Below are 13,981 nucleotides of genomic sequence, written 5' to 3'. Positions count from 1 at the left end.
ACCAAACACGGCCGCCCCTGGAGCCACGTGCTCGTACTGGGCCCAGGCTGAACGAAGGTGTGTGGCTCAGCGGGGGGCCAGAGGCTCCTGGGAGCTGGCTTCTGGCAGCCGGGAGACAGGACGTTGGGGCAGAGCTGGGGCGGGCCGTGGAGGCGGAGGAAACCGCGCGGGTCAGGAGCCGTGAGGGGCCCCGGTGAGGGGCTGCTGGTTCCCCATTTGTCCTCTGCCCCGCTCGGCCTCGGTTCCCTTGACAACTGGCTTCCCCCCGGGTGTAGCCGAAGGGAGACGGGCACACTGCGGTCTGCCGGGTGCGCCCGGCCTCGCTGGGCCCCTTCCGCGGGCAGGTCTGCTATGGCGTCCGCCGGGCTCTGCTCCTGTCCCCTCCTCCCCTTGACCGTCCTGCCCCACGGCGTCGGGGCTGTGGCTGTCCTCCGGGGTGCCTCGCCGTCATTCCTCTGCTTTTCTAGGGTTCCCCACCCCCTTGGGACCCACTTCCCACGCCGAAGCCCATCTACCAAATCCCGGGAGGGCCCTGCTCTCCTGTCTGGACCCTCCCGATGGAGCAACCAGGTGGTGAGCCGGAGATGCAGGGCGAGGGAAGGAATCTGGGTCTCATCTGGGGCAGCGGCCGGGGCGGTGTCCTGCCCGGGGGAGACCTGACCGAGGGGGCCTGGATGCAGTGGGGGGCGGGGAGGAGCTGGAGGGAGGAGAAGGTGGAGGCTCTGGAAACTGAGAGAGGACGGGCTCGGCTCGGGTTAGCAGGGGAACCAGCAGCACTGGGCGATGGGCGGCCTCTGAGGGCGGGGGAGGGGCCCCAGGGACCCTCAGATCGGAGGGGGGGAGGGGGGGTGAGAGCTGCCAACCCTCACTGCGCTCTCCAGGCGCCTGCGCCGTGGCCCCGGTTTGTTTCCATCGGGCCTCATCCAAGCTCGGAACGACCGACCTTAGTCATTCACTCGTGCCTTTGTCTGCTTCCCCGCTGCGTGTGAGCTCCGTGCTGGGCACACGGTGGTGCTTAACGCGTGCCTGTTGCACCCGGAGGCACAGGCCCACCGCCTCTCACTGGCTGTGCCCTTTCCCCTGCTGCCCTCCCGCTGGGCTGCCATCAGGACTCCCTGTGCGCACCCAGCAGGCGCCCAGTGAGGGCTGGCGGCGGGTTGGGCAGGTGTGGGGCCAGGGCTGGACTCTGTGTATCAGAAGCTCCAGGCTGAGCGGCCGGCAGAAAACAGGCGGGTTTCGGTGCGTGTGGCCGACGGGCCGCGGCACGCACACCGGAAGCTTCTGCGCCGCGCCGCGAACCGGCCCACACTAGAGTCCCGGAGCCCCCTCAGTCAGCAAGTGGAGGGGCACGTTCCTGCTGTGTCCACAAGATGCGTATGCAGGCTGATGTAGGTTAAGGAAGTCTTTCGTGGGGGGCCGGTGAGGGGGGTGAGGCTGGAGACTTTCCCCCACCCCCAGCCTTCAGCAGACGCCTCTGGACACCAGTGTTCTCAGAGCTCTGGGTCGTGACACAGCAAGAGATCCATTAACGGGAGCTCACCAGCTCTCTGGCAGAAAGATCTAGGTGGCAGTGGGGCGGGGAAGAGCTGGGGCCCCGCGGTGTGGAGATTCGTGCGGACTTGGCTCGGGGCCAGAAGGGGGAGAGGGCATCACAGAGCCAGGCACTGTGGTCACCCTTCACTTGCTCGTATTTCCATGGTTGTTTAAATTCATTTCCATGTGGCAGGTGCCACAGAGGTGGCCCTTAGTTCCTGCGAAGAGCTGAGAGTCCGGGATGTCCGTAAACTCTGGAATCTGATGCTCGTCCACATCTCCAGGCAGAGCTAGTTGTGACGGTGACAGTGACACTTTCTTTTCTTTTTTTTTTTGGAAGTTTATTTATTTTGAGAGAGACAGAGAAGAGGAGGGGCAGAGAGAGGGAGAGAGAAAGAATCCCAAGCAGGCTCCATGCTGTCAGCACAGACCCTGATGCAGGACTTGAACTCACGAACCGTGAGATCGTGACCTGAGCCGAGACGGAGTCAGACGCTTAACCGACTGAGCCACCCAGGTGCCCCTAATGGTGACAGTGAGACTTCAATTGCCTGTGACAGCAAGAAAGGGGACCTTCCCTGTTCAGTATTAGTGTTACGTATTCAGTTTTATTCCCAGCTTCTGGAAATTAGCACCTTCTCCTCTGAAAGAGCACGTCCAGAACCATCTCTGCAGGTGTCGGGAGTCGCCCCCCTCCCTGAGAGTTGGAGAAGTGACGAGTTAAACATAGCTAAATATTTTGGGTGGACCCGCAGGATTTCTCAGAAGACTTGCACTGCTCATATCCACCTGAAGTCTTTGTGGGGACAGAGAATGCGGTTTCCCTAACCGTGTCTGACACCGGAGACGTCACTCCACAGGGGATTTGCTAACAACATGTTGCGGGAACGAGAGTCTGAGGCCGTGTGGCACGGGCAGTTGGCTCTGTTCGCCTCCCTAGGGTGTCTGATGGATCGGAACACCTCCGGCCTGCCCATCTGCTGGGAGCGGGGGGAGAAGTTTGGGGTCCAGATCCTGGGATGTGGCTGAGAATGTACCTGCGGGAACACACTGGTCCCCACACGTTCTGCCCACCTAGGGAACCCACGTGGGTAAACAGGAGGTGACTAATGAGGGCTCGCCCCCTCCTGCATCTGGGGCTGCGGGTCCAGGCTTCTTCCCCACCTCCATTCCATCACGGCTCTAAAGTGTTTCGTAGCCCCTGGGGAGTCAGTTGACCAGCAGTGAGTCACAGATCTGGAAGAAGTAAAACCCATTAAGTTGTCCGTCTTCAGGCGCAGTCCCGCTGGCTCCCAAATTGCTCTGCACGATCCACTTACAGTCCCCGGAATTGGGGCCTCCTGGGCCTGCAGCCCTCCCGGCAGCCCTCTTACATCCTAGGACTTGCCTCCTTTTATTCCCGATTAGGTCCTGACGAGCGGAGGCCGAGGCCCCGCGGTGTCGAGGCTGAGGTTGGAGGGACCTTGATGTCTGGTGTCCAGCGTGGATGGACATTGGCGAGGGGGAGGGGGCTTCAGCTGGGTCTGTGATACAGACAGAGCCAAATCCACCACAGGAAGCACAGCAGGACCTCCTGCAGGGACAGGCACTGGGAAGCTGGTCTCCCGGGAGCGACTTAGGGAGCACAGAGCGTTTTGGAGCCCAGGGGCAAGTGAGCCTGACCCGAGGCTCCGGCTCCTTGGGCCGAGGGAGCCACCATTTGGGGTCGTGTTGCTAGGTGTGCCGTGGCCCGTGTCACCCTCCTCCGTGGCCCGTGGCACCATCCTCTGTGGCTTTGCATCCGATTTGTTTACTGTTCATTTACCAAGTTCGTTACGCACTACTTGATATCAGGGGTAATAGCCACCCCCACACAGACTCGCAGAGGGCATGTCTCGTCTCCCTGGCGCTGCTCTAAGCTCCGTAGCTGCATAAGTCCGTGGGGTCCTCAGCAAGCAGTCACACCCCACCTGGGTCATCCACTGGGACTCTGTGGGCATTATGGCTCTGAGGTCAGGGGCTTCATCAGCTCTGGATGCTGCAGTGTAGACCAGGAGGCATGGGGTACAGCTCGGCAGTGGGGGCAGGACGGGTTGGGAGGACAGGGGTTAGGCCTTTGCAGGGCAGAGGCTGGATGGGCAGAGGAATTGGAGGCATTGGTGGGGTGATTTGGGTGGAGTATTTCCAGAGAGACCCAAGGGCCGATGCCATGGGACTGGACGGATCTGTGTTGGTGGCGTTAACAGGGCATCTGGGGGAGACGCAGGACCTGGTGGTCACCAGCACGTGCGCGCTGGGACCAGCCCCTGGGGCCCTTTCCAATGGGAGCCCTGTCGCCGCAAGACCCGCGCTTACCCCTCTGCTCTGCCTCCCACGCAGCTCACACAAGGACAGCAGGTGGCGCTCTCGTCCATCTCTTACATCGGCTGCTCCCTGTCCGTGGTCTGCCTGGTGCTCACGCTGGTCACCTTCGCCATGCTCTCGTGAGTCATCCTCTGCTCTGCCCCCTCCGTGTCCAGGGAGGTCTGCCACCCTCGTGTAAATGTCAGCGCCGCCTGCCCCACTTTGATTTCCCTCTGGCATTTGTGGTCATGAGGTGGCAAATGTCTGGTCATTGTGCATTACAGTTGGACGGCTGTTCCAGAGTTACTTTTCATTTTGGGATCCAGGGTGCAGGGAGGGTTTGGGGGTGCTAGAGAGGAGGGAGGCAAGAGGGGCTACAGGATTGGAGGGCACCCTGCTCTCAGTGAAGCTCGAAAGTTCTGGGAGGGTCTCCAGCCCACAGACACTCTGGCCCTTGGACTCCTGAGAGCCAGAACTGAGGACCTCCTCCCCCAAGGTAGCAAAGCCGCGGCTCCATAGGGGGCCCTGGTGTCAGCCGCTGGGGAGGCAGGAAGGCGCTTTCCCAGGAGGTCCCCACCCCTCCCAGCTGAAGCTGCCAGGGCAGAGCTCAGGGGGTCTGTGCAGCCCCCAAGGAGAGGGTGGCAGCTGAGTCCCTCGGTGGCCCTTTATGAACTGGGACGGCAAGCTGAAATGAGCCCCGTTCGTGGGCAGACAATGGTGATGACACCCTGGCCGCTGCTCAGGGCCATTGGCCTCACACACGAGGAGGGGGGGGGCCTCCTCCCTCTGGGGCTGCTTGGGAGCCTGTCTCCCCCACCTGCTCTGCAGGCGGGTTATGCTCCAGGGGTTCCTCGGGGAGCCCAGTATCCCTCCTCGCCTGCCCTGGCTCCCTCAGGACACCTGCCCCTGGCCCGACTGTGACCACGGCGTCCCCGGGCCGGCAGCTGCAGCATCAACATCATCAGCAGGGAGAGGCTCTCAGCTTCCCAGAGCGCTGGGAACACGGGGAGGCCGGGGCAGTGGCATCCAAGGCCGGCAGGAGGAGCCGGGGCCCGTGTTGAGCTGGGACATTCGTTCTTTGGTTCCGTCATCCCTTGGCTTTGCTCAAGAAGCCCGGTGCCCAGGAGCAGGAGCACACGCTCCCCGGCCAAGGGAGATGAGGTGGAGCTACTTTCCTGGCAGGAAGTCCTCCCCAGGGGCAGACCTGGCAGGTGTGGCTGGTGCAAATCTGAGCCCGGAGAGGGCTGGGTGTTTGAGAGCCGGAAGAGGGCACTGTGAGCGGGAGTAGGAGCAAGGAATGAACTGGGCCAGAGCAGGGGCCAGAAGGGGGGGCAGGGGCCAGGCTGTGCAGCCCTGAGGCCCGTGGAAGGAGCTGGCTGGTTTCTAAGAGCAATAGGGAGCCACTGAGGTTTCACAGTGGGGAGTGACCGCATCTAGGTGGGCTTCCTAAAGGCCTGTTTGGCAGCCCTCAGGGGAGTGATCGGGAGCAGCTGGGGCTGGGCTGGGCCGGGGCCTCACCCCTACATCTCTGCCCTCAGCTCGGTCAGCACCATCCGGAACCAGCGCTACCATATCCATGCCAACCTGTCCTTTGCTGTCCTCGTGGCCCAGATCCTTCTGCTCATCAGCTTCAGCTTCAAGCCTGGCACAGTGAGTAGGCCCCCTCGGTCCCTCCCTCATCCTTCTGATGTCACCCAGGCTGGCACCTTCTGCTGGTTTCTTCAGAACTCAGACTGCATCCCCCAGATAGAGCAGGGGCTTGTCTAGGAGAAGCGGAGAAGGCAGGCCTGGGCTGGGCTCTCTGCTCCCCATGGGCTCAGTAGGGAAGATGAGCTTCTCCTCCCCCTAGGGCCCTCCTCCTCCCTCTAGGGTCCTGGCGGCGTGGGGGGCATGATGTGGAGAGCTGACGCAGACCAGCCCTCTAATCCTCGAGATAGGCCCAGGCTGTGCAGTCCTAATCTCCTGCTTAGAGATGTGGGAGGTGGTTACAGCAATTTGCCCATAATGACAGGTGGCAGGAGCTTTGCGGCAGACATAGAGTGACCGTGGGTGTCGGTCCCAGAGCGGCTGGTGGGCAGACGGTGCTCCCCTTGGGGCGCAGAGACGCGAGCTGCGCATGCTTGATACTTGCCTCTGATGCGCATGTGGGGGCAGATTAGGGACCTCCAGCCGCGTCCCTGGAAACCAGGTGCGGAGCTCACGATGTTGTCCTGAGAATGAGCTGATTGGGGAGCACTGTGAAAACAGAGCTTGGAGCGCCCGACGTAATCATGCCGTTTCTGTCTTCAATTCTTTTACTTTTTTCTCCTTATTTTTATTATTTGAAGGTAGTATATAAATTTATATCCCTCCTCCCATCATTCTGCCCCCTTCCCGGCCTCTGTGGACACGGGCATGGGATCGGGGCACCCCTGCTGCGGCCTAAGCCGGTCGGGGTTGCTGGTCCAGGTCGGGTGCCTGCTCACAGCCGCCGGCCCACGTGGCTGACAAGCCCCAGGCTCGCGCGCTGGCTGCCGGATGGCTCCGCCCATTCCCCAGAGCCCACCCCATTGGCCGGTCTGCTCACGTGTCCACCTCCAGCCAATCGTGCTGCACGCTCGTGTTTATGCTGATTGGCCGCGCCTGATCGCCCGCCCTCTCCTGAACCAATCGCTGTGCGGGAGTCACCCGCCCCAACACTAAAGCGGGGGGGGGGGGGGGGGGGGAGGGGGGGCTAGAAAGGGAGCCAGGACCCCGCCCCGCTCCGCTTCGCCGGGAAATGAGGGCACGTGAGCAGCAGATGTTCCGGAATTGGACGCAGGAACCGCCAGAGCGATGTCCGCTTGTGTGTCTTCGCTCCCAGGTCCCCTGCCAGGTGCTGGCCGTGCTCCTGCACTACTTCTTCCTGAGTGCCTTTGCCTGGATGCTGGTGGAAGGGTTGCATCTCTACAGCATGGTGATCAAGGTCTTTGGCTCAGAGGACAGCAAGCATCTCTACTACTATGGGATAGGATGGGGTAGGTGGGGATGGAATGGGGCAGGTGGGGATAGGGGGCAGGTGTGTGGAGTACAGGGGGACGGGATGGGGAGGCGGGGATAGGAGGGGCAGGTGGGGATATGGGGCAGGTGGGGGAGGTGGGGATAGGAGGGGGAGGCAGGAGTAGGTTGGATATGATTTCATCTTCACATGACACACCTCTAAGAAGCCAGGTGCTCTTAGACTTGAGCTTCCTCATGCTCTGTTCAAAAAAAAAAAAAAAAAAAATCCGTTCCCACAGAGCGTGCTTGGAGTTCTCGGTGCTAATGGCCTGTATCCCCTGCACCTGGGAAGAGTTCCCTCGGCTCTGGAGCTAGGGCAGGGACCGTATCTCATTCCTCTTGGACTGGCACCTCAGCATTAGAGCGGGGCCCTGGGAGGGGGGACAGCCTCTAATGCCGGCCTGCCTCTCGTAGCATAGAGCCTCTGCCCTGCGAGTGCCCTGAGGGGAGGGCAGTCAGGGCCCGGTGTCCTCAGCCAGGCACAGCAGGGACATGCACACCGGACGTGGCGGCTGGATGGAGAAAGGGAGGTCTGGTCGCTGCTGCTCTTACCTGGAGTAGAGTTTCTGCAGGAGACACGCAGGTGGCCCACCCCTGTGACACAGTGTAGCTCTCGATGGGCCCGGGGACAGGGAGCAAGTCGTCTTCTTACCAAGACTTAGTAGGTTTTCTTGAAGAAGGTTTTCCCAGTTTGTTGTATGCTCTTAGGAAAACACACAGAGTCGTTTGGTGGTTGTGGGATTTTTAGGCTACTTTTCACCAGTTAGGATGGTCTCCCCGAAGGGCAGGTCTGTGGAGCAGCTCATGGCTTCATTCTGGAAGCCCCCTCCGCACTGACTGGACTCAGTGAACTTCCTTGTTGCCCACCCCATCCCGAGGAGTCCCTGCTTCCTGCCGGAGTCTGCGTAGAGTGGGCTGTGTCACTGACACCTGGCATTCTTGCATTTGCTAGAAACGTTCACCGACTGTTCGGGACCTACTTGCTACTTGTTCCTGGTTTTCTTCGCATGGATTTAGTTTTCACAGTCCTCATTGTGCAAGGAGAAGATAAACATGTTTATTTTGTGCTGGGAGCTGCTTGATGGGATGTGTTTGGGGGGTGGTGGACGAACACTCTATACCCTCACGGCTTCCGCAGCCGCCTCCCAGCTGCTGGGGCCACGCAGGGAGCTGGGCCGGGATGTCCCCCTCCCCCTCGGTGAGCGCCCCCAGAGCCTGTGCCCACCCTGGGCTCTTATTCGGGCTGCAGGATTAGAGGAAAAAATAAATTATTTTTACCCGTATTTAAAAATTGAGAGAGTTCATATAAATCATAGAGATCTTTAGAAAAGTGAGGTAATCTGGGAATCCCGAGTCTATAATCCTGTGTGACGGCATTGTCTGGGCCTGTGTCATTTCTCATACTGATGTAGTCCCTGCGGGTCCTTGAGCGAGCGGCCCCTGATGGAAGCTGTCTGCAGAGAGAGCCCTGGGCAGGGATCCCGCAGCCTGCGGCCTCTGTCTCCCGTCAGCTTTTCCCTCGCTGATTTCCTCAGGGCTTGCGAGCTGCAACTCTGGTTCTGATTGGGGTAGAGTTCGCTTTGGGCTGCAGTAAAGACAGTCTGCGGGCAGCGGGGCTCCCTCTGCCTTCAGTTCCTAATTAAGAAGGAGCCGGAGGCTGACCCGGGGCACGGGGACACCTTGCTGCAGGAGCGCCCCTCTGACAGAGGCTTCTTCCCGCGGCGTCCGCCCTGGTCTTGAATCCCTGGGGACTGTGTTTCAAAGCCAAGTGGGGGGTGGCGCTGTTGAATCAAGAGCATACCTTGAGGTTCTGTTAGATGTCAGGCCCTTACAAGTTAGGACTTGTAAGGTGAGTGAACTGTTATCTGTCCCCCAAGCATCCCTGTGGGAGCGGGAGGAGATTATGATAACCGTGTGCAAGTTTACTTATCTGTGCAGCAGACGTACCTCTGAGTACACAGAAGTGACAGACGTGCAGCTTGCTTTCTTTTTCTCTGTTACAACTTAATGTCTTTGGTGAGTTCCTGCTCATCTGGGGCCCACACTTACTCGTAGTTAATTCTGGGCCCCACCTGCCCTTGGTTGATCTGGAGCTCCAGGAGCTGGCGCGGTGCTGAGGTGCAGGTACACGGCCAGGGCAGGACAGGTGCAGGACCGCAGGTGCACGGGCCGCCGAGCAGCGCCCAGCTCTCCTTGCCAGAAAGCCGCGTGCCTTTCCCTCCCGTTTCCGCTCCGTATCCCTGGCGGCCACGACGGTGGGAGGGGCAGTGCCCGTGGCAGTCCTGGGGGGTGGAGGGGTCTCTGCCTAGAGCTGGTGCTGGTTGCTGGGAGAGAAAAGCGGACGTGGAGGGGCATCACACCGAAAATTAACTTCTCGGTCCAGAGAGGCGCATGTCACTTCTGTCCACAACCCGTGGCCCAAAACGAACCTGGTGGCCCCAACGGCCTTGGGGCGACGTGTGCGAAACCTCCACACGCCCAGAGAAGCATCCAGAAGTCCGTGGCAGATGGCACCGGGGACCCAGGCAGAAAGGCAGACCACTTGTCTCCTGGCTTCCTCTGCCTTTCTTTGTGAGACCTTCTCCCTCAGCTCTTTGCTTGTCCTGGCTGGTAGCTCCCTCCACCCCTCCCTGGGGAATCAGGGGGCCCGCTGAAGGTCACCTCTGAAGGTCGCCACATTCCAAAGAGGGTGCGTCTACAACTCCATGAGGTAAACGTCCATGCGGCAGGGCCGGAGGAACCCCGGTTGTCCGCAGAAGCCCGTCATGACCCTGCACGGTTACCAGGATTCGAGTTTCTGGTGATGGCAACAGCAGAAGGGGAGCCAGAGTAGCTTAATAGCAGCACACGGATTATAGGGATTGGCCGTACATGTGGCCGCATCGCATGGGGTCCTCACGACAGCCTGGTGACCTGGGTGCTCTCGCGTGCATTTCCACAATGAGACCGTGGAGGCTCCGTGAGGGTCAGGCACTTCCTTGAGGCCACACAGCGGGTCTGGGGCGGCCCTGGGAACAGAGCCAGGCATCCCGTGGCCCCAGAGCCCAAGACTTGCCTGCTGGCTGTCTCCTCAGCCTCGTTCTCCCGCCTCTGAATACACACACTCAGCCAGGTGCTGGGCTCCTGCCACGTGCCTCAGAGACCGCAGAGAGTGGGGGACCCTCTTCTCGGACAGACCCTCTGTCACTGCCCCAGGGGGCGGCCCCTGCCGGACGGAGGGGGATGTGGGAAGAAACGGCGAGGGAGCCGCCAGCATCGCCTTTGGGATCAAAGGAATCGTGTATGCAGAAAATGCACCTGTCGCTCATCCATTTCACCTCAGGCAGCAAAGGGATGCCAACCACTGCCGTGGGCCGGGACCGGGGGCGGGAGGGTGCGGGCCGTGGCTCAGAGTGAAGGCCTTGGCCGCCCGCTTTGAAAATACCTCTCCAGAAGCACCTGCGGTCCTTGCCGCACCTTCCGGAACCCGCCGGGATGGGGCCCTGTGCCCGCTTGCTGTCCTGTGGACCCAGAGAAAAGACGCCGGCACCCGCCCTTCCTCAGCAAGGTGGGGCGCCGGGTGGCTGGTGGTGCCTCGGGTCAATGCCTCCTCGCCATCTCGGGTGCCACGTGATCTTCCCACACCAGATGAGCCGGGCGGCGAGGATGCCCTGTGTCGTGTGTGGACACCGAGGCCCCAGGGAAAACAGTCCCTGGTGCGCCGTCTCCTGTCACGTGGTCCTGGGGCCGCCTAGGCGGGAGCCGCGACCCACGGCACCGGGGCCCAGCTCGCCCGTGGAGCACGCAGGTGTGACGGAGGGCCACGGTGAGGGCTCCTCTGTGGGCCGGGTGGCTCTCCCGGATGTTGTGGAACACATTTGAACTGCTTCGACATCAGAACAGTGGCTCAGAGCTAGGACAGACCTGCAGGAACTCCTATTCCGGGACGCTGTTCAAGACTGAAATCAGAAGGGCAGGGAAGCCGCCGCTGTGAGCGCCCGGCAGAGCTGGGGCACACTTCCCTCTCCTTCCTCTGGGGCCCCGGAAGCTCAGCGCAGGCAGGTGGGTCCCCGTGTGTGGTCACCACCGCCAGCCTCCATTCTGGGAACAAGCAAGATGCAGCCCTCCTTGTCAGCAGCCCTCCCTGTCTGGCGCCCTGGGAAAGCCGGCCAGCGGGTGGGTGGATCCTTCGCCGCCCTTGCCCTTGGCCCACCCTTCAGGGCAGGGGTGGGGCTGCTGTGCTGTGCGGGTGTCTGTCGACAGAGGCCCCGGGATGCGCCGCTCTGCTGCCAGGCAGAGTCGGTCCTTTTCAGAAACAGGCTTGGATTCATAAGGGATGTGATTCAGAGTTCATGTGTACGCGTGTGTGCACCTGAGTGTGAGTTAGCCCTTGGCTTAGACTGAGGCTCCCGGAGGCCGGGGCAGCGCCGTTTCTGAGCACGTAGCTCTCGCTCCTTACGTGCACCGGGCGTAGACGAATGAGGGGCTGGCTGAATAAAGGCCGAAACATTTCCTGCGCTCGTCTTCCACAGGTTTTCCTCTCGTCATTTGCATCATTTCCATATCGTTTGCCATGAACAGTTATGGAACAAATAACAAGTAAGTGACGGGGTTGGGGGGGTGGCTCCTGGCGTGTGGCAGGGCTTTCACAGGAAAGGCCCCTGTGTGAGGCCCCAGGCCGTGGCTCTGTACGGGGCTGGCCTCCCCAGGCCCTGAAGTAAGGGCGACCCCAGCTGCACCCCCCGCATTGTCCTCCCCCCCCCAACCCCCCAGCAGAGGCTCGATGGCCGGGCGGGGCTCACCGGCTTTCCTGAGAGGACAGGGATGCATAGAGCTCTGCAAGGACATGTGGGGAGGTGCTCTGTTTGCAGTCGCCCCTGTCCCGTCCCGGGCGGCCAGGCACCTTGCAGGGGGCCGCTCAGGCTTGCTGTGCATTTCGCGGAAATGCTGCCTCCGCACAGCAGGTGTGAACGAGCACTCACAGGGGCCGTGTCCTGTCTCGGAACCCCTGTGTCCTGGAACGGGGGCAGAGGCTCCTGGGAGTGGGCGTGGGTCACCTGACCCCTCTGGGCCTCAGTTTTCTCATCTGGGTGTGGGAGTCATCGTGGCTCCTCCTGTGAGGGTGTCAGGGGATGCACACCTGGGGTTTGGTGTGCTGGGGGCCCCCCGTGCCACTCAGTGAGCGGGATGGAGGGAGTGAACGAGGCCGCCTGCGGGGACATCCACACCGGGTGGGGTGAGGACCGTGCCGTGCACGTGCCTGACCCTGGCCAGTGGGCAGGGCCCCCAGGGCTGTCCCCAGATCTGGGAGTGGCTTCTCCCGGGGAACCCCAGGCTCTTGGCCATCCCAATGCTCCGGAAAGAAACGAAGTTATGGGGAGGCTATTACTTGCCTGAGTTCCTGGAGTCCCACCTTGGAAGCCTGGAGGGATCCCCCATCCTGGCACTGGACGCTGCATCCCACTTGAAGCTTCTCTAGAAATGCGAGCACTTGCTGGGATCCCCGGGGACCTTTTCTCTCAGGGGCGCTGCAGGGAGGTGTGACCTACCCTTAGCTAGGAGCAGAGGGGAATGGTCAGGACCGTGTCACCTCATGACTCCTCAACGCTCTGATCGCTTGCAGAAGGCACAAATTAGGTCAGTATTTGAAATGCTCTCGGCCCTTGCTGAAGGTCAGTTTGTTTATTTTTCATAGCAAAGTTAAAACTTACTTTGGTTTTTGGCCAGACTCTGCAGAGGTGGTGATTTTTCCTACTGAGAGGCCCGTAAAAGCCGCCTTTTCCCTGAGGTGGTCTGCACACCTGGAACGTTCACCCCGAGAATGAGAGGCACGAGGTCATCGTGGGTAGCACGCAGAGACATCAGCTGGGGTTAACTGTTACCCTGGCTGCTCAGATTGACCCCTGAGCGGAAAAACGTCCTGCCTTAGCAGCTGCCCCCGGTGGAGGTGCCCGGCGCCCCGGGGCACAGGAACAGTGGTGTGGGGGTAACGCTCTGCTTCCGTCCACAGCTGCTGGCTCTCCATCACGAGTGGCGCCGTCTGGGCCTTCGTGGCCCCTGCCCTGTCCATCATTGTGGTAAGTCCCGCCGCTGGGTGTGAGGGTCCCTGTCTGCAACCTGTCGCAGCCCCCGGGCGTGCAGCCCGGGACCCCTGTCCCCAGATGGCTGGCCGGGAGGGGCAGGTGCGCGCAGCCTGCCAGGGTCGGTGTGCACCGCGGGGTCTTTCCCTGAGGGTTCTCGCCCACGCCCTGTCCTCGCGGCCCCAGCAGGGACCTTAGTGTGCGCCTCGGGAGCGCGGGATCATGGGGGACAGAGAACGCGACCCCAGGGGCCGGTGATGTCGCAGGCAGGCGCGCTGGCCGCTCTGCCTGGCCCGGGCTCAAGGGAGGCTGCTGCACGCACGGGTGCTCTCACCTCCGGCCAGGTGGCTCCATCCTCAGGCGGGATGCCCTGAGGTCCTGGGACTTCACGGAATTACAAAAACAGCTTTTGTGTTTCTTGCTATCGTTCTTCCTACATTTCCCACAAAAGTCTCTGGCACTTCTGATGCATCTGGCTCGGAATGTTGCAGATCATGGGCCCCTCGCTGTGCCTGGGGAGGGAGTTCTCTAACTGGCCAGTCCCCACAGGGGCTGGAAGATAGAGTATTCTGATTGGCCAGTCCCCACTGGGGCTAGAGGAGTAGAGTGTGCTCTGACTGGCAGGCCTGGGTCACCTCTCTAACCCTGGGGGTGGAGCTGGGTTTCAACCTTCCCCAGAAGCACGCAGACTCCGGGTGGGGGAGGAAGTGCCCCGAGAAAGTCCGGTGCGGTTCCCAGAGGAGGGGCAGCGCACGCATGGGACGGGACCGTTGCAGTGTCACGGGGTTCCCTTCGGTGTGGGGATGTCCCGGGTGCCCCTGCACCCCGCAGGTGTGCGGCCCAATCTGGTCGGGGCCCCGCTTCTTCCCGACTGGGGGATGCCAGGGGTGGCATTGGCCAGTCTTGGCTAAGTCCCCGTGGTTCCTCAAAGGAGGGTTCCGGAGTGCCCCCGCACGTGGTTTCCCACAAAGTTAGGGTTAGTAGTAGGGGTGCAGGCGGACGGAGCGTCTTTCCCTTCAGGTGTCACCAGGCTTTTACGTCACGTCTCT

General features: G+C 61.3%; 1 protein-coding gene and 1 long non-coding RNA gene across 6 annotated transcripts in view; one reads left to right on the top strand and one right to left on the bottom strand.

Moving 5' to 3' along the window:
* The window catches only part of ADGRD1 (adhesion G protein-coupled receptor D1), a 149,036-nt gene that overhangs the window by 118,769 nt on the left and 16,286 nt on the right, over positions 1 to 13,981 (top strand). For all 5 annotated transcript variants that reach the window (XM_086681403.1, XM_086681404.1, XM_086681406.1 and 2 more), the window contains 5 exons: positions 3,892 to 3,995; positions 5,394 to 5,505; positions 6,698 to 6,851; positions 11,385 to 11,451; positions 12,863 to 12,929. In XM_086681403.1, the coding sequence (XP_086537529.1) occupies positions 3,892 to 3,995; positions 5,394 to 5,505; positions 6,698 to 6,851; positions 11,385 to 11,451; positions 12,863 to 12,929 (504 nt within the window). The remainder of the gene's footprint in view (positions 1 to 3,891; positions 3,996 to 5,393; positions 5,506 to 6,697; positions 6,852 to 11,384; positions 11,452 to 12,862; positions 12,930 to 13,981) is intronic.
* Positions 6,614 to 13,905, bottom strand: LOC147575233 (uncharacterized). The gene is made up of 3 exons (XR_015242164.1): positions 7,426 to 13,905; positions 7,031 to 7,073; positions 6,614 to 6,780 (listed from the first exon to the last, which is right to left on the bottom strand). It is a non-coding gene; the product is annotated as an uncharacterized LOC147575233 (long non-coding RNA).

The sequence above is a fragment of the Puma concolor genome, chromosome D3 (genome assembly GCF_028749965.1).
Source record: "Puma concolor isolate L17-30 chromosome D3, mPumCon1.1.hap2, whole genome shotgun sequence".
NCBI lineage: Eukaryota > Metazoa > Chordata > Mammalia > Carnivora > Felidae > Puma > Puma concolor.
The sequence above is the reverse complement of the archived record's forward strand: the minus strand, read 5'-3'. Positions and strand labels throughout refer to the sequence as shown.